Source organism: Oncorhynchus mykiss, chromosome 11 (genome assembly GCF_057628025.1).
Source record: "Oncorhynchus mykiss isolate SJ-2025 chromosome 11, ASM5762802v1, whole genome shotgun sequence".
Classification (NCBI taxonomy): domain Eukaryota; kingdom Metazoa; phylum Chordata; class Actinopteri; order Salmoniformes; family Salmonidae; genus Oncorhynchus; species Oncorhynchus mykiss.
The window spans coordinates 83,531,986-83,552,088 of NC_143032.1; the positions used below are offsets into that span (position 1 = coordinate 83,531,986).

A 20,103-nucleotide genomic window follows, 5' to 3' on the forward strand; every position below is an offset into this window, starting at 1 on the left:
GACGGCCCAACAGATAATAGGTATTGCCTGAACCTGGGAGACAATGTCTTATTTGAAATGGAGTGTGATGGCGATGGTTTAAAATCCAAGATGGGACTCGTGTGTAAACATTAATTCATTTGGCTGTTGTTGTTGAAATGTTGACGGTTACAACACAATCCCACTACAATAGAATTTAGTCCAACTGTAATTAGTCAAAATGGGAAGTTAAACTTGGAGCTCATTAATTCCTAACAAATAGCTCTCTCTGGACTGCAAGCAATTTCAGGATTTTAGCTTTGTTGTTGTTGTTGTCTTAAACTACAGCATAAAAAAAGGGACGAAGCAACAAACATAAAAAGTACACAAACAAACGTAATACTTGCAATACTAAAACAGGACAGAAAATTCCTTTGAACACATAAATATCCATGTATTATTTAATCAAGTAGAGTATTATGGTACAAGCAACAACAGGTGTGTGTCTTCAGACCGGGGTCAGGACAGTCCAGTTTACTTAGCAGACCTCCTAGTCCTTTTGTCCCAGGAGAAGTTGGCTCCGTACGACTTCGCTCTGGGCTTCTTCTCCATCTTCTCTGTGATGTCGTAGCTCCAACCTGAGATAATAAACAGCTCAGATGAATGAAATGAAGCCACGGGGGCCAAGAACAGCTTGTGTATTCGTCTTGGATCAACTCCCATTCACAACTTGTTTTATTTTGTAAAGTGGGAGGCATAAACACGTGTCGTCAGAAAGCTGTGTATAGACAGAACCGCACTAATCTCTATCCTGCTATGATAAACAGAACACGTGTCCTTGAGTTAAGTGTTATCAGCGTCACCCTCAACCAACGACTAGCGGAGGTCGGAAAGAGGGATCTTTGGGATTTAACAGTGTGTGATGTTTACCGTTTTTCTCTGCGAACGCGACAGCGTCATCCTTGGAGGTGAACGTAAGGTTCACGTTGGACATGGGGTCACCCCTGAGAGAACAAATAGAAAGCCATGTGATAACATAAATCATTAAAAACTAGCTTGAAAGTAACAACATTTCAGTCAGATTTTCTCACAAATTAAAAAAAAAATATTATTATTTTTTTAAATAAAATAAAATCACATATCACCACCCAGTGACGTTTTTTGGGTTAGGGTTCTGACTGGAAACAGGTATTTAATATACGTCTGTATTGTCTTACGTGGAGGCCCATCCCATCAGAGGGTTTTCCCAGCGTTCCCTGGTGTCGAAGTCAATCTTCCACTTCTTGGTTCCGTGGGCTCCTGACTGCATGGCCGTGCGGGCCGGCACAAAGATGTGCACCTTGCGGGTCTTTATGTGTTCGTCGGGAATCCCGGTCAGAGTGGAGATGTCCTGAGGGTGAGAACCACAAACACACGCGTTAGTAAGGGGTGTAACGGTAAATCATATTCATGGAAACCAATGAATACCTCAAAAATGCCTCAAGTAAATCTGAGCTGATAAAACAGTTTGTGCTATTCCCGTTAAAACTGGAGCCTATGCACACGTTGTAATCAAAATTCAAATGTTAAAAATTGTTGCATTTCAAAATGTCCTTTTGTCAGGTGCAGCTGGGAGCTAGTTCTATACGATGGAGAGTGGTGCGGTTGGATAAACCAGAATTGGGAACATTTAGCCTTCCCAACGGCAACGGACAGAGAGTTGTGGATAAAACATGTTGTCGCCACGCTCAACATTTACACCGGCATCAACTCAGTATACCGGACGGAAAGACGGAAACGCAAATTAACAACACAACATCATCTCTGGTCTGCATTCAAGCAGCCCTTTGGCAGCTGATTCTGACCGGGACAAAGAAATTACAAGAGATTGTTAAAAATATAAACGTAGCCTACCTATCAGTCATTGGTTTAAAGGCGCAGATATTTCGTCCATTCTAGGTGGGTTTCAGCAACTCATGAAAAAGCCCTTAAGCAACGTTACAAACGTCCCTACTGCGCCCATTTCAGCAACAACAAGAAAAAAGGTAGTTTAGACAAGGGAGCACTTAGAGATGGTCATTTTCACATTTTTGGGGAACAACATTGAGTAAAAGGATGTGAAACGTTTATAGCAACAGAGTGGAGAAGGGGCCATGTGTTTGGACAATGAAGACACTGCAGACCAGTACAGCCAATAAGCACCACATTAGGCCTATATGTAAATAAGTCATTTCCCTACACGGGCCCCAAACAAATCTGTACAAATAGTTATTATGGTGATCTATTTAATTGGCTATACCCTTCCATCATACACTTTGAACTGGACTGTGTGTTTACAGGAAGTAGGGCCTGCAACCATTCACTGTGAACTGGACTGTGTGTTTACAGGCAGTAGGGCCTGTCACCATTCACTGTGAACTGGACTATGTGTTTACAGGCAGTAGGGCCTGTCACCATTCACTGTGAACTGGACTGTGTTTTTACAGGAAGTAGGGCCTGTCATCATTCACTGTGAACTGGACTGTGTGTTTACAGGCAGTAGGGCCTGCCATCATTCACTGTGAACTGGACTGTGTGTTTACAGGCAGTAGGGCCTGTCATCATTCACTTTGAACTGGACTGTGTTTACAGGAAGTAGGGCCTGTCACCATTCACTGTGAACTGGACTGTGTGTTTACAGGCAGTAGGGCCTGTCACCATTCACTGTGAACTGGACTGTGTGTTTACAGGCAGTAGGGCCTGTCATCATTCACTGTGAACTGGACTGTGTGTTTACAGGAAGTAGGGCCTGCCATAACTCACTATGAACTGGACTGTGTGTTTACAGGAAGTAGTGCCTGTCACCATTCACTGTGAACTGGACTGTGTGTTTACAGGCAGTAGGGCCTGTCAACATTCACTGTGAACTGGACTATGTGTTTACAGGCAGTAGGGCCTGTCACCATTCACTGTGAACTGGACTGTGTGTTTACAGGAAGTAGGGCCTGCCATAACTCACTATGAACTGGACTGTGTGTTTACAGGAAGTAGGGCCTGTCATCATTCACTTTGAACTGGACTGTGTTTACAGGAAGTAGGGCCTGTCACCATTCACTGTGAACTGGACTGTGTTTTTACAGGCAGTAGGGCCTGTCATCATTCACTATGAACTGGACTGTGTGTTTACAGGAAGTAGGGCCTGCCATCATTCACTATGAACTGGACTGTGTGTTTACAGGAAGTAGGGCCTGTCATCATTCACTATGAACTGGACTGTGTGTTTACAGGAAGTAGGGCCTGCCATAACTCACTATGAACTGGACTGTGTGTTTACAGGAAGTAGGGCCTGTCACCATTCACTTTGAACTGGACTGTGTGTTTACAGGAAGTAGGGCCTGCCATCATTCACTATGAACTGGACTGTGTGTTTACAGGAAGTAGGGCCTGTCATCATTCACTATGAACTGGACTGTGTGTTTACAGGCAGTAGGGCCTGTCATCATTCACTTTGAACTGGACTGTGTTTACAGGAAGTAGGGCCTGTCACCATTCACTGTGAACTGGACTGTGTTTTTACAGGCAGTAGGGCCTGTCACCATTCACTCTGAACTGGACTGTGTTTACAGGAAGTAGGGCCTGTCACCATTCACTGTGAACTGGACTGTGTTTTTACAGGCAGTAGGGCCTGTCACCATTCACTGTGAACTGGACTGTGTGTTTACAGGCAGTAGGGCCTGTCATCATTCACTGTGAACTGGACTGTGTGTTTACAGGCAGTAGGGCCTGTCATCATTCACTTTGAACTGGACTGTGTGTTTACAGGAAGTAGGGCCTGCCATCATTCACTATGAACTGGACTGTGTGTTTACAGGAAGTAGGGCCTGTCATCATTCACTATGAACTGGACTGTGTGTTTACAGGAAGTAGGGCCTGCCATAACTCACTATGAACTGGACTGTGTGTTTACAGGAAGTAGGGCCTGTCACCATTCACTTTGAACTGGACTGTGTGTTTACAGGAAGTAGGGCCTGCCATCATTCACTATGAACTGGACTGTGTGTTTACAGGAAGTAGGGCCTGTCATCATTCACTATGAACTGGACTGTGTGTTTACAGGAAGTAGGGCCTGCCATAACTCACTATGAACTGGACTGTGTGTTTACAGGAAGTAGGGCCTGTCATCATTCACTATGAACTGGACTGTGTGTTTACAGGCAGTAGGGCCTGTCATCATTCACTGAACTGGACTGTGCGTTTACAGGAAGTAGGGCCTGCCATCATTCACTTAGAACACATTCACCTAAATGGATTTCTGTAAATATGTAAAACACCAAGGGAGTCCTGTTACATTTGGGAACGTTTACAGTCCTACTGATCAAAACACCATGAAAAAGGTGGTCTCTCTCTCTCTCTGTTATGCACATCAACAAGATCAACAACTAATGTTAGCCAGAGCAAGATAACCTAACGAGGGTACATCAGATAAACCCTCTCCAACTCTTTCAATCTGTACATATTAGTAAAGACTAGATGACATTGAGAATAGTCTGAGGGGTGTGCAGCTTGAGGCAAAGCACAGGGCACACGGGACAGGGCACAGGGGACAGGGCACAAGGGATAGGGCACAAGGGATAGGGCACAAGGGATAGGGCACAAGCCCCCCCCCCCCCCACGACTTTTCACAAATCGTCCATAAGTGGCATCATGCAGCCAAGATAGGTTTTGATTTAAGACATTAAAAAGGTTTGCAACAACTACACTTGTTAACTGGTAAATTCCCATCTCCCACATGGTCAGAGACGTAGCAGAGTGGAAACTGGAGAGGCCCAACATAACAATCCTGTCACACCAGACGATGGCCAAGAACACTGTGAATGACGTCACAACAGACGATGGCCAAGAACACTGTGAATGACGTCACAACAGACGATGGCCAAGAACACTGTGAATGACGTCACAACAGACGATGGCCAAGAACACTGAATGACGTCACAACAGACGATGACCAAGAACACTGCGAATGAAGTCACAACAGACGATGGCCAAGAACACTGTGAATGACGTCACAACAGACGATGGCCAAGAACACTGAATGACGTCACAACAGACGATGGCCAAGAACACTGCGAATGACGTCACAACAGACGATGGCCAAGAACACTGTGAATGACGTCACAACAGACGATGGCCAAGAACACTGCGAATGACGAGTCATTTTCCCGGTGTACCGAAACCTAACAGTGGCCCTAAAAACCACAATACGTACCGAAGATTGGATTTGGTGATCTGTTACACCCCTACGCATTAGGGTTGTATTCATTAGTGAAAACCGTATCAAAAATGTTTAGCAAGAGAAAAACCGAACGTAGTCCCTCCTGGTTTCCCTCCTGGTTTCAAGTTGCTTTTTGGTGCCTAATTAATAAGGCCTATAATTATTTGGATATACAAGATCTGTGTGGTTGGGATAATTAAAATGTAGGCCTACATCGTAAATAATGTAAATGGATGACTGACTATCACTTATTTTAGTGGTTATAAACATTTCAAAAATGTTACCTTAATGCCGTTTTCAAAAACTTTGACCAACACTTGACTTTATGACCGACTAGTTTGTGACAACTGAAAACGAATGTGGATGTAAAAAATATATTTTTTTAAATCAAGAGATGTATTCCTATTTGTTTCCATATTACAGAGTCCATGACATGCACATTTTATAACAATATTCAACTAATTTAGCAGCTTAATTTCCCCTTGTGTGTTTTTCTCCCCCTTTCCCAGACGGTGATTTAAAGAGCTGGCCCCTTGGCTGCTAACTGCCGGCCGTCAGGATCCTGCCTGGGGAGTTCCTTTGAACATATTCTGTCAAGTGGACCCATAACCAGCCAACCTTTTTTTATGGGAGTAAAGAACGTATTAAAAAAATAAAATAATGTAATGAGGAGGCCTGATGGAAACAGAAAACTTCTCAGTCAACTTTCCAAATGTGGACAAAACAAAAATACTCTCGACAAGGTGGGATCGTTTGGTTTCTGTAAAAAAAAAAAAGTATATATATATAGCGATAATAAATATTGATTATAATAACCATTATATTGAAGTTAACTTCGGAGTCACATGAAATGTTCTGCGGTCCTCCCTCCACGACTCATGAAACCAAGCAGTTTATGAGGCTACAGATTAAATAAGTTACGAACTTCAGGGTGGTGGAAGTGCAATGTGGATGAGCTCGATTCTCCTTTTCCAATAAATATTGACTGTTTTTATTCGGGTGACATGATCGATGCCATTTGACAAATACAATGTTGCTGTCCTGTCTATGATAATCTCATCATTAAGTAGGCTATACTCGCATTGTATCTGAAAACGGTTGGCCAGAGCGCAAGTGCCAATACAACGGAGCGAACAAAACATTAAGAACACCTTCCTTATATTGAGTTTCACCCTCAGAACCACCTCTATTCATCTGGACATGGACTCTACAAAACATTAAGAACACCTTCCTTATATTGAGTTTCACCCTCAGAACCACCTCTATTCATCTGGACATGGACTCTACAAAACATTAAGAACACCTTCCTTATATTGAGTTTCACCCTCAGAACCACCTCTATTCATCTGGACGTGGACTCTACAAAACATTAAGAACACCTTCCTTATATTGAGTTTCACCCTCAGAACCACCTCTATTCATCTGGACATGGACTCTACAAAACATTAAGAACACCTTCCTTATATTGAGTTTCACCCTCAGAACCACCTCTATTCATCTGGACACGGACTCTACAAAACATTAAGAACACCTTCCTTATATTGAGTTTCACCCTCAGAACCACCTCTATTCATCTGGACATGGACTCTACAAAACATTAAGAACACCTTCCTTATATTGAGTTTCACCCTCAGAACCACCTCTATTCATCTGGACGTGGACTCTACAAAACATTAAGAACACCTTCCTTATATTGAGTTTCACCATCAGAACCACCTCTATTCATCTGGACGTGGACTCTACAAAACATTAAGAACACCGTCCTTATATTGAGTTTCACCCTCAGAACCACCTCTATTCATCTGGACATGGACTCTACAAGGTGTAGAAAGCGTTCCACAGGGATGCTGGCCCATGTGGACTCTACAAGGTGTGGAAAGCGTTCCACAGGGATGCTGGCCCATGTTGACTCCAATGCTTTCCCACAGTTGTGTCTAGTTGGCTGGATGTCCTTTGGGTGGTGGAGCATTCTTGATACACACGGGAAACTGTTGAGAGTGAAAAACCCAGCAGCGTTGCAGTTCTTGACACAAACTGGTGCGCGTGGCACCTACTACCATACCCTGTTCAAAGGGACTTAAATCTGCTGTCTTGCCTATTCACCCTCTGAATGGCAATCACACACAATCCATGTCTCAAAGCTTAAAAATACCTTCTTCAACCGGTCTCCTCCCCTTCATCTACACTGATTGAAGTGGATTTAACAAGTGACATCAATAAGGATCATAGTTTTCACCTGGATTCACCTGGTCAGTGTCATGGAAAGAAAAGGTGTATTTATTGTTTTCTACACTCTGTGTATAACAAACATTTCTGTGACAAAACCATCGGTAGAGTTGAAAATGCAATGGAAACCCAATTAACTTTAATGTTTTATTTGTTACATGGGAATTTAACCGCAAAAGGTATTTTTATGTGATTTACATAAAACACAGCTTTTTAATGAACAAGTCAATTTGATGGAAACACGTCTCTGGTGGGAAAATGCACATATTGTTTATATGCCGATGTTAGAATATTTGCATGAAAATCTGTTGCCAATTGGATGGAAACCTAGCTACTGAAACCTAGCTATTGGTGGAGATTGAATGGGTCACTGCAGTTCCTTACCGATAAACATGAACGTGTTTAAGTAATGAGAGATGGGAGGGAGGGATGGGGGGGGGGGGGGGGGGGGCAAAAGAGAGATGGGGGGGCAAAAGAGAGATGGGGGGGCAAAAGAGAGATGGGGGGGGGGGCAAAAGAGAGATGGGGGGGGGGCAAAAGAGAGATGGGGGGGGCAAAAGAGAGATGGGGGGCAAAAGAGAGATGGGGGCAAAAGAGAGATGGGGGGCAAAAGAGAGATGGGGGGGGGGCAAAAGAGAGATGGGGGGGGCAAAAGAGAGATGGGGGGCAAAAGAGAGATGGGGGCAAAAGAGAGAGGGGGGGGCAAAAGAGAGAGGGGGGGCAAAAGAGAGATGGGGGGCAAAAGAGAGATGGGGGGGCAAAAGAGAGATGGGGGGGCAAAAGAGAGATGGGGGGCAAAAGAGAGATGGGGGGCAAAAGAGAGATGGGGGGGCAAAAGAGAGATGGGGGCAAAAGAGAGATGGGGGGCAAAAGAGAGATGGGGGGGCAAAAGAGAGATGGGGGGGCAAAAGAGAGAGGGGGGCAAAAGAGAGATGGGGGGGGCAAAAGAGAGATGGCCCCCCATCTCTCTTTTGCCCCCCCTCTCAACAATGGACTAATGAAACAAATGTCATAAAATAGTTTGCAATTTTTTTTTACATGGGGGAGGGGGACCAGTAACTTTATGACCAAACTTCATCAATGACGAAGTAACAGTCATTTTTCATTCTTTGATCTGGTTTAATCCAAATATCATCACATTTCCTGAAAGAAAAAAAACATGATTTTGACTATTCATGACATTTAATAAAGGTTGATGTTTTGAAGTAATGGGTATTCATTAAAATTATATATTTTTTCGTATTCTTTGGTCGGCAGAGTTCCCCCCCCCCCCCCCCCACACCACTCAACTCTTATGGTTGTTCGCGACGTCAGACACCTCAATTAGTGGGTCACAAAGCAGAACGTTTTGAGGACCTGCGGACTAGGATACTCCCTCCGGGAGACAAGAGTTAAACTGTGTGACTGGATGAGTCCTTCCTATATTTTCCATTGGGAGATTAGGCTAGGTGAGCAAGCCGAATAAACACTTTAGTCTTGGCTGCAGACTGGAAATAACTATTTCAGTAAAGTGTGTTTTAAAGTTAAACTACTTGTGAAAAATGAATCACTTTGTGCAACAAAATAAAAGATTTAAAAAAAAATAACTGGCATCCGTCATATATTTCAGACCTGAACAGCATGAAGCCCAAATATGTCACTATTAAAAACAGACTTGAACTCTTGTTGAGACTTTGATTCCTCAAAACTCTGAAATGCTTGGCAACAAATGTTATGTTAGAATTATGATCCTATCAGGAACACAGCCAATGGCTCCCAGCATGGCTCAAGTTACGAAAACAACCATTTCTTATTTCAACAAGAAATAGTCCCTCCCTGTTTCAATCAGTTTTCAGATAATGTTTATTTATGTTCATTTGAAAATGGAACATAATACCCCAGAGGTGAACAAACTTAGCAAAAATCTGCAAATAGCAGTTGCGTGTTGCTTAGCTCAAAAATGGATCAAATAAATCCAAATTAAAATAGATAACTTAGCCTAGTCAATAAACCTTGACCTAAGTGGAACACAAAGACCTTGAGCACCACTAGCCTGGTCCCTGGTGGTGCTGGAGAAAAAAAAAGGAAGGAAAGCCCAACCTTTGGCTATATAATATATGCATATTCCTGGTTCAACTGAAGCCCATTCAGAGCCCTATAGAGAACCTGGTTCAATTCTTCTGGGAATTAGCAAACAAGCGATGGGGAAGTCGGCTACAAAACCCAGACCAACCTCCCGGCCACAGCCACCCAGGACTGGAGGGCTTTCCCCTTTCAATACATGGATTTCACACATTTTGATGGCCATTACAACTTCAAAAGAATGACATTTTCATCATTGTCTGTCATCTGCCAGTTGATTTGTATAAAAGGCGGTCTTTTGGCACGAACTCCACACAAAAGCCAGCAGCAGAGCTATGCTAACTGGCCCGCCCGCCCGCACAGGGCCAACTGGCCCGCCCGCCCGCACAGGGCCAACTGGCCCGCCCGCACAGGGCCAAAGCCAAAGACTATCAATGATATTGACAAGATATTCAAGTAACCGCTCTAACAACAGAGTACATGTCCTCAAGGATCGAAGGCAGGTGAGATCAGGTTGGACCATTCTAATGTGGACACAATGAACAACTGGTACAACTAAGGACAAACACACACACACACACACATATATACATACACAAACACACAAATCTTTGAAAAAAACTGTACATATAGTTGAGTGAAGACGGATCAATTACAGGGCGACTCCTAAATGGTACACTACACTCTTTATAGTGCACTACTTTTGACCAGGGATAAAGGGGAATAGGGTGCCATTTTGGACACAACCTTAGGCTGTGGTTGGACAGGGACACTGGGCGGTTGTTCTGTGGTCTCTTTGTGGTCAAAGTGGAGAAAGGAAAGAGCCCTGGTCCACATGGTGTTCATATTTAAAAAGTTGAGTGGAGACATCAATTACAACTGTGGTTGGACCAGGGGGGTGTATTCATTACGGAAAACTTGTTCTATTATTTTACCAAACAGAAGGAAACAGGGAGGAACTTCAGTTTGGAGAAAATGGTTTGTAGCCAAAAAGATTACACTCCAGGACACTGACAGCGGTTGTTCTATGGTCTTGTTGTGGCCCAAGAGGATGAGAGCGGAATGAGTAGTGCTCCTGGTCCATCCGACGAGCGCCAGTGGGTCAGAAGTTTACATACACTAAGTTGACTGTGCCTTTAAATCGCTTGGAAAATTCCTTCTGATAGGCTAATAGACATAATTTGAGTCAATTGGAGGTGTACCTGTGGATGTATTTCAAGGCCTGCCTTCAAACTCAGTGCCTCTTTGCTTGACATCATGGGAAAATCAAAAGATATCAGCCAAGACCTCAGAAAAAAAGTCAGTTCATCCTTGGGAGCAATTTACAAACGCCTGAAGGTATCACGTTCATCTGTACAAACAATAGTATGCGAGTATAAACACCATGGGACTACGCAGCCTCCATACCGCTAAGGAAGAAGACGCGTTCTGTCTCCTAGAGATGAACGTACTTTGGTGCGAAAAGTGCAAATCAATCCCAGAACTGCAGCAAAGGACCTTGTGAAGATGCTGGAGGAAATAGGTACAAAATAATCTATATCCACAGTAAAACGAGTCCTATATCGACATAACTTGAAAAGGACGCTCAGCAAGGAAGAAGCCACTGCTCCAAAACCGCCATTAAAAAAGCCAGACTATGGTTTGCAACTGCACATGGAGACAAAGATGGTACTTTTTGGAGAAATGTCCTCTGGTCTGAAACAAAAATAGAACTGTTTGGCCATAACGAACATAGTTATGTTTGGAGGAAAAAGGGGGAGGCTTGCAAGCCGAAGAACACCATCCAAACCGTGAAGCACGGCAGTGGCAGCATCATGTTGTGGGGGTGCTTTGCTGCAGGAGGGACTGGTGCACTTCACAAAATAGATGGCATCATGAGGCAGGAAAATTCTGTGGATTTATTGAAGCAACATCTCAAGACACCGGTCAGGAAGTTAAAGCTTGGTCGCAAATGGGTCTTCCATCAAGAAATCAAATTTATTTATAAAGCCCTTCTTACATCAGCTGATATCTCAAAGTGCTGTACAGAAACCCAGCCTAAAACCCCAAACAGCAAGCAATGCAGGTGTAGAAGCACGGTGGCTAGGAAAAACTCCCTAGAAAGGCCAGAACCTAGGAAGAAACCTAGAGAGGTACCAGGCTATAAGGGGTGGCCAGTCCTCTTCTGGCTGTGCCAGGCGGAGATTATAACAGAACATGGCCAAGATGTTCAAATGACCAACATAATTCCAAAGTTGTGACAAAATGGTTTAAGGACAACAAAGTCAAGGTATTGGAGTGGCCATCACAAAGCCCCGACTTCACTCCTATATAAAATGTGTGGGCAGAACTGAAAAAAAAGTGTGCGAGCAAGGAGGCCTACTAACCTGACTCTGTTACACCAGCTCTGTCAGGAGGAATGGGCCAAAATTCACCCAAGTTAAACAATTTAAAAGCAATGTTACCAAATACTGATTGAGTGTATGTAAACTTCTGACCCACTGGGAATGTGATGAAAGCTGAAATAAATCATTCCCTCTACTATTATGACATTTCACATTCTTTCACATTTCACATTCTTAAAATAAAGTGGTGACCTAAGACAGGCAATTTCTACGAGGATTAAATGTCAGGAATTGTGAAAAACTGAATTTAAATGTTTTTGGCTAAGGTGTAAACTTCCGACTTCAAATGTACATGAAGTGGGTCTTTCCCCATTCTGATTGGTTTATACTGTTCACTTTCACCTTTATTTAACCAGTTAGGCAGGTTGAGAACAAGTTCTCATTTACAACTGCGACCTGGACAAAATAAAGCAAAGCAGTGCGACAAAAACAACAGAGTTGTTTTTTGCAATATAATGATAATAATAATGATTATTCTAATTCTATAGTTAGAATATGATAGAGGGCACATTGAATAGTGTTGTTTGACATAAACAAATTAAAATGCCAGGGAGGAGTTACTATGATTGGTTCCTAAAACAAACACTTAGGGCAGGAACCAAAGTGTTGATACTTGTTTCCTAGGGGACCCTATAATCTTTCGCTACATTGTCTGTTTTCTCTTAGCTACTTCATGTAGCTAACATATTAATGCTTCTTGTATTCCTATTTGATTTAGATGCACAGAGAAAATGCTGATTTAGGTCTACAGTCGTGGCCAACATTTTTGAGAATGACAAATATGAAATTTTACAAAGTCTGCTGCCTCAGTTTGTATTATGGTAATTTGCATATACTCCAGAATGTTATGGAGCGTGATCAGATGAATTGCAATTAATTGCAAAGTCCCTCTTTGCCATGCAAATGAACTGAATCCCCAAAAAACATTTCCACTGCATTCAGCCCTGCCACAAAAGGACCAGCTGACATCATGTCAGTGATTCTCTCGTTAACACAGGTGTGAGTATTGATGAGGACAAGGCTGGAGATCACTGTCATGCTGATTGAGTTCAAATAACAGACTGGAAGCTTCAAAAGGAGGGTGGTGCTTGGAATCATTGTTCTTCCTCTGTCAACCATGGTTACCTGCAAGGAAACACGTGCCGCCATCATTGCTTTGCACAAAAAGGGCTTCATAGGCAAGGATATTGCTGCCAGTAAGATTGCACCTAAATCAACCATTTATCGGATCATCAAGAACTTCAAGGAGAGCGGTTCAATTGTTGTGAAGGCTTCAGGGTGCCCAAGAAAATCCAGCGAGCGCCAGGGCCATCTCCTAAAGTTGATTCAGCTGCAGGATCGGGGAAAACAAGACAGTACAGAGCTTGCTCAGGAACGGCAGCAGGCAGGTGTGAGTGCATCTGCACGCACAGTGAGGCGAAGACTTTTGGAGGGTGGCCTGGTGTCAAGAAGGGCAGCAAAGAAGCCACTTCTCTCCAGGAAAAACCTCAGGGACAGACTGATTTTCTGCAAAAGGTACAGGGATTGGACTGCTGAGGACTGGGGTAAAGTAATTTTCTCTGATGAATCCCCTTTCCAATTGTTTGGGGCTTTCGGAAAAAAGCTTGTCCGGAGAAGACAAGGTGAGTGCTACCATCAGTCCGGTGTCATGCCAACAGTGAAGCATCCTGAGACCATTCATGTGTGGGGGTTGCTTCTCAGCTAAGGGAGTTGGCTCACTCACAATTTTGCCTAAGAACACAGCCACGAATAAAGAATGGTACCAACACAACCTTCGAGAGCAACTTCTCCCAACCATCCAGGAACAGTTTGGTGACGAACAGTGCCTTTTCCAGCATGATGGAGCACCTTTCCATAAGGCAAAAGTGATAACTAAGTGGCTCGGGGAACAAAACATTGATATTTTGGGTTAATGGCCAGGAAACTCCCCAGACCTTAATCCCATTGAGAGCTTGTGGTCAATCCTCAAGAGGCGGGTGGACAAACAAAAACCCACAAATTCTGACAAACTCCAAGCATTGATTATGCAAGAATGGGCTGCCATCAGTCAGGATGTGGCCCAGAAGTTAATAGACAGCATGCCAGGGTAGATTGCAGAGGTCTTGAAAAGAAGGGTCAACTTCATGTAATTGTAAATAAAAAAGTATTTGACACTTATGAAATGCTTGTAACTATACTTCAGTATTCCTTAGTAACATCTGACAAAAAATATCTAGAGACACTGAAGCAGCAAACTTTGTGGAAATTAATGTGTCATTCTCAAAACTTTTGGCAACGACAGTACACCATCACTGGTATTATCAGGCTGTATAACTAATTATGTTTGCTCCGACTCAGTACATTTATAAGCTAGCTACCTAGCGATTAGCATTACCGGCTAACAAGATTATTGGCCCAACTTACTAAGTAAAGACAAACTAGCTGTTTGCAGATGTAAGAAACACAAACTAATCGTGTCATTATTGAACGCTACTGGATTCATATGAAGAAGCAAAGTGATAACAGCATTGTCGTCATCAACATTGTTACATGGCTCATTGAGTGACAGGGGGCGGGGGCTAGGGCTGTGTTGAAAGCGAGGTGGAGAGAGAGAGAGAGAGAGAGAGAGAGAGAGAGAGAGAGAGAGAGAGAGCTCAGAGAGATGACTCAAGTAGCGAAGTAACCTATAAAACAAATCAACGTTAAACACAGCGTGTCACATTTAAACAAACATTGAAATACCGTTTATAGGAGGTAAAGTAAAAACCCAAACCAGTCCATGCATCAATACCGGTATATGGTTAAATACGGTTTAGTTTCTATACTTCCCGAATGCACTGGATGCATCCAACCTTATGAGCAGACTTGGAACGAGTACAGAAATGGTTTCAAAAAGTTGAAATATTGTTGCACACATATCAAGTAACCATTTTGGATTGCATAATGGAAAAAAAAAAGTTTAACTGCAGACTTTTTTTTTTTTAAGCAGCATTGATGGAACAACGCTGTCGGTCTGATCGAGGAGTTAGCCCTCCAGGCTCCGGTATGCTGTCGCTCCCCCCCCCCCCCCTTCAAATAGCAATTACAGGCTCTCACCTAACAGAGTTTCCACCATACCTGACACGGATCAATGCAATACACTCACCAGAAAACCTTTTTGTAACATAATCAGTTCTATCATGGTGAAGATCAGACTGCTGTTGCTGTTAGCCAACTAACTGGAGAAAAGCAACATTTCTGCTGCTTACCTCTGCATCATTCTGATTGGTCGAGAGTCAGGATTATTTTTTGACTATCCATACATCCGACACCTCTTTAAATAATATAGGAACAGTAAAATAATTGACCATGCTCATCCCCACTACTCCATCCCCCCACCCCCGCCCCCCAGAAATCCCTACCTGCTTATTCCCCTACACAGTGTTCCCCATCCCTGGGCCTCCAGTATCCCCAACAGGGATCCTCCAGTAGGCCCAACAGGGATCCTCCAGTAGGCCCAACAGGGATCCTCCAGTAGCCCCAACAGCATTTCCAAACCCTGGTCCTCCAGCATCCCCAACAGGGATCCTCCAGTAGCCCCAACAGGGATCCTCCAGTAGCCCCAACAGCATTTCCAAACCCTGGTCCTCCATCAGCCCCAACAGGGATCCTCCAGCAGCCCCAACAGCATTTCCAAACCCTGGTCCTCCAGCAGTCCCAACAGGGGTCCTCCAGCAGCCCCAACAGTACACGTTGTTGTTGTTGTTGTTGAGGTATCCCTGGACCAACACATCTCATTCAACTCATTGAGGGCTTGATGATTAGTTGACAAGCTGAATCAGGTGTGCTTGTCCAGGGTTGTTTGTACTGTTGGGGGGGTACTGGAGGACCAGGGTCGGGGGTACTGGAGGACCAGGGTCGGGGGTACTGGAGGACCAGGGTCGGGGGTACTGGAGGACCAGGGTCGGGGGTACTGGAGGACCAGGGTCGGGGGTACTGGAGGACCAGGGTCGGGGGTACTGGAGGACCAGGGTCGGGGGTACTGGAGGACCAGGGTCGGGGGTACTGGAGGACCAGGGTCGGGGGTACTGGAGGACCAGGATTGGGGAAACAGTGGCCTAGGCCAAGCATACCCTCCTAATGTTCTGCTTTTGCACTAGGGTGTAAGGGTTATATCCCGTCATTGAATGAAGGACTACCTTTTAAAAAAAAAAAAAAAAGTTGTCCTCTTCCTGGTCCAAGTCCATTATCTAGGAAACCTAATATTACCTTCCATTCTCAGGTTCCAATGACAATATCATCTGAAAGGCTTTCAGGACAAGGTCTGAATGACTGACTGATGAGGAAAACATGAAAAGTAACATGTAGAAACTAAAGACCTCTTCTCCACTGCATGCAGAGTCACTTACTGGAGAGAAGAACAACAAAACTATTATAGCGAATCACTTTTAGGCATACCGCTCAATAGTCTTAAATAATTGCCCCCCCCCCCCCCCCAAATATAGACTGATCCTCAGTGACGGGGAAACCAGCATCTTTAAAATAAATAAAAAATAATAATAATATATATATATATTATTATTATTTTTTATTTATTTTAAAGATGCTGGTTTCCCTGTCACTGAGGATCACACACTATAGCATGCAGGAAGCTTGTCTATATAACAGAGTCTTCAAAGTGGCAGGATGTTTTGGCTGGGGGGCTGGTTTGTCAGGCTGCAGACCCGGTGACAAACGTACTGACTGAGAGGCCCACGGACAGGATACACTATCCCTATAGCTCCACATGTGTACGACCAGACCGGACTCCCTATGCCAAATCACTACTACCACTACTCAGCAGCTCCAAGGAGGTCAGCAGGTCAGCCAAAACAAGGCCGATCACAGTGAACCGCCTTGGGCTGGGGAGGAGACATATATGTCCCCCTTAACCTCCAGAGGGAGGGTCCAAACACGGCCCCCCCCCAGTGTCTGGACCAGGGCAGCTGGCCTCACTTTTCACCCTGGCGGGTAGGGTTCAGCTTTGAAGAGTAAAAGAGGAGGAGTCTCGTGCTAATTATGGACTGGATGTAGACGGCGTCCGTCACTAATAGCAACAAATACTGTGCGTTTGCGTGTGTGGTTTTAGAGGGGGGGGAGGGCGAGGAGCAGCTGGTGCTAAGGGTTGTCTTAGTTCTCCGGTTACCATACCGACAGTGTCCGTTCCCACATCCTATTGGCCAGGACATCATATACAATAATTCATCATTTGGTGGGTGATAATCTTTGTCCTGTTATATAAATAAAAGTGGGTATTAGGTGTTGAATTTGGAAATGGGATATGTAAAAATAAGAAAACACAACTTCCCCTGAGCCACCCTGGGAGAGCGGGGTCACAGCCACGGTCAGCCATCATCAACGACAACCCTGGAACAATTAGGGTTAAGTACCTTGTTCAAGGGCACGTCGACAGATCTCAACCTTGTCGGCTCAGTGGTTTTCGAAATGAACAACCTTTCTTTCGGTTACTGGCCCAGCTACCTGCAGCCCCCGGAAATCATGTTCTGTTTATATGTGCCTCTCTACGACAGTTACTACGACAGTTACTACGACAGTTACTACGACAGTTACTACGACAGTTACTACGTACGACAGTTACTACGTACGACAGTTACTACGACAGTTACTACGACAGTTACTACGACAGTTACTACGACAGTTACTACGGCAGTTACTACGACAGTTACTACGTACGACAGTTACTACGGCAGTTACTACGGCAGTTACTACGGCAGTTACTACGACAGTTACTACGACAGTTACTACGACAGTTACTACGACAGTTACTACGACAGTTACTACGACAGTTACTACGGCAGTTACTACGACAGTTACTACGACAGTTACTACGGCAGTTACTACGACAGTTACTACGACAGTTACTACGACAGTTACTACGACAGTTACTACGGCAGTTACTACGACAGTTACTACGACAGTTACTACGTACGACAGTTACTACGACAGTTACTACGGCAGTTACTACGGCAGTTACTACGACAGTTACTACGACAGTTACTACGACAGTTACTACGACAGTTACTACGACAGTTACTACGACAGTTACTACGACAGTTACTACGACAGTTACTATGACAGTTACTACGTACGACAGTTACTACGACAGTTACTACGACAGTTACTACGACAGTTACTACGGCAGTTACTACGGCTGTTACTACGACAGTTACTACGACTGTTACTACAACAGTTACTACGACAGTTACTAGACAGTTACTACGACAGTTACTACGACAGTTACTACGACAGTTACTACGGCAGTTACTACGACAGTTACTACGGCAGTTACTACGACAGTTACTACGACAGTTACTACGACAGTTACTACGACAGTTACTACGACAGTTACTACGACAGTTACTACGTACGACAGTTACTACGACAGTTACTACGACAGTTACTACGGCAGTTACTACGTACGACAGTTACTACGGCAGTTACTACGACAGTTACTACGACAGTTACTACGACAGTTACTACGTACGACAGTTACTACGACAGTTACTACGACAGTTACTACGACAGTTACTACGACAGTTACTACGACAGTTACTACGGCAGTTACTACGACAGTTACTACGACAGTTACTACGTACGACAGTTACTACGACAGTTACTACGACAGTTACTACGGCAGTTACTACATACGACAGTTACTACGACAGTTACTACGACAGTTACTACGACAGTTACTACGACAGTTACTACGACAGTTACTACGGCAGTTACTACGTACGACAGTTACTACGACAGTTACTACGACAGTTACTACGACAGTTACTACGACAGTTACTACGGCAGTTACTACGTACGACAGTTACTACGACAGTTACTACGACAGTTACTACGGCAGTTACTACGGCAGTTACTACGGCAGTTACTACGGCAGTTACTACGGCAGTTACTACGGCAGTTACTACGACAGTTACTACGGCAGTTACTACGACAGTTACTACGACAGTTACTACGACAGTTACTACGACAGTTACTACGACAGTTACTACGGCAGTTACTACGGCAGTTACTACGGCAGTTACTACGACAGTTACTACGGTTACTATGATACAGATCTTCTTCAACCCCCTAAAGGTAGATTGAAAACACCCGCGGGCCATTTAGGGGACATGCCAAAACAACACTCATTGTCACTTCATTATATTGTTAGGACTCAGCTGAAGAAAGTCCACAACGTCTAGCTAGTCAAGTATTACATCCTGAAGGAGAAAAAAAACATTTGTTTAATTTTAAAAAATGAAATTGTGTCATGTGGAATGGACCGATTTTACAAACAAACTTTTAAAAAAAAAGGCCCAAAATCACAGAACCAAAAGAAAACCTGCAAAAACAGGAGCCGACAGACAGCCTGGCTATGTGACTACTACCACAGACAAGGGGTGACTAGCACTACCACAGACAAGGGGTGACTAGCACTACCACAGACAAGGGGTGACTAGCACTACCACAGACAAGGGGTTGGGAGATTTCCTGTTTTCCACACATCAGACCGTATGCTCCAGCGAGCCACGGCCTGTCATTTCCTCCAACCCTTCACAGCTCAGACAACACTCCTCTCTCTGTGTAGAAAGTGTGTTAACTAAATGAAATCCTTATTTAGTGGAGCATACATAAACCTCTTGTCCCAGGGCCCCATCAAAGAGGCCTCTCCTCTGACCTGCTAGGCTACTCTACACACCAGCCGGTAGATTCCCACACACACTACAAGGAGGCAACCAGACAAAACAGACACTTGATATGTCTAGAGAGCGAGTGAGAGCGAGAGAGGGGAGAATCAATGCAATATGCTCCAGTGCATGTCATCCTACCCCAGAGCGAGGCAGGCTAGGCAGGCCCTGGCCGGCTTAGAGAATTCAAACCCTGATCTTAACTCATCACTCTAAAAAATACCCTGGACAGGACAGTGTTCCTCTGGTAGTCACGCTTCTATGTCCACATTGTCAATCACACACACAGAGAGACACAGGTAGAGAGACGCAGACAGAGAGACGCAGACAGAGAGACGCAGACAGAGAGACGCAGACAGAGAGACGCAGACAGAGAGACGCAGACAGAGAGACGCAGACAGAGAGACGCAGACAGAGAGACGCAGACAGAGAGACGCAGACAGAGAGACGCAGACAGAGAGACACAGACAGAGAGACACAGACAGAGAGACACAGACAGAGAGACACAGACAGAGAGACACAGACAGAGAGACACAGACAGAGA

The 20,103-nt window shown here is 44.2% G+C and overlaps 1 protein-coding gene across 1 annotated transcript in view; it reads right to left on the reverse strand.

Moving 5' to 3' along the window:
- Positions 1 to 405: 405 nt before the first annotated feature.
- The window catches only part of ndufs4 (NADH:ubiquinone oxidoreductase subunit S4), a 45,373-nt gene continuing 25,675 nt past the window's right edge, over positions 406 to 20,103 (reverse strand). The window contains exons 3-5 of the mRNA XM_021622252.3: positions 1,176 to 1,348; positions 889 to 962; positions 406 to 596 (exon numbers count right to left, since the gene is read on the reverse strand). Coding sequence (XP_021477927.1) covers positions 493 to 596; positions 889 to 962; positions 1,176 to 1,348 — 351 coding nt within the window. The 3' untranslated portion in view covers positions 406 to 492. The remainder of the gene's footprint in view (positions 597 to 888; positions 963 to 1,175; positions 1,349 to 20,103) is intronic.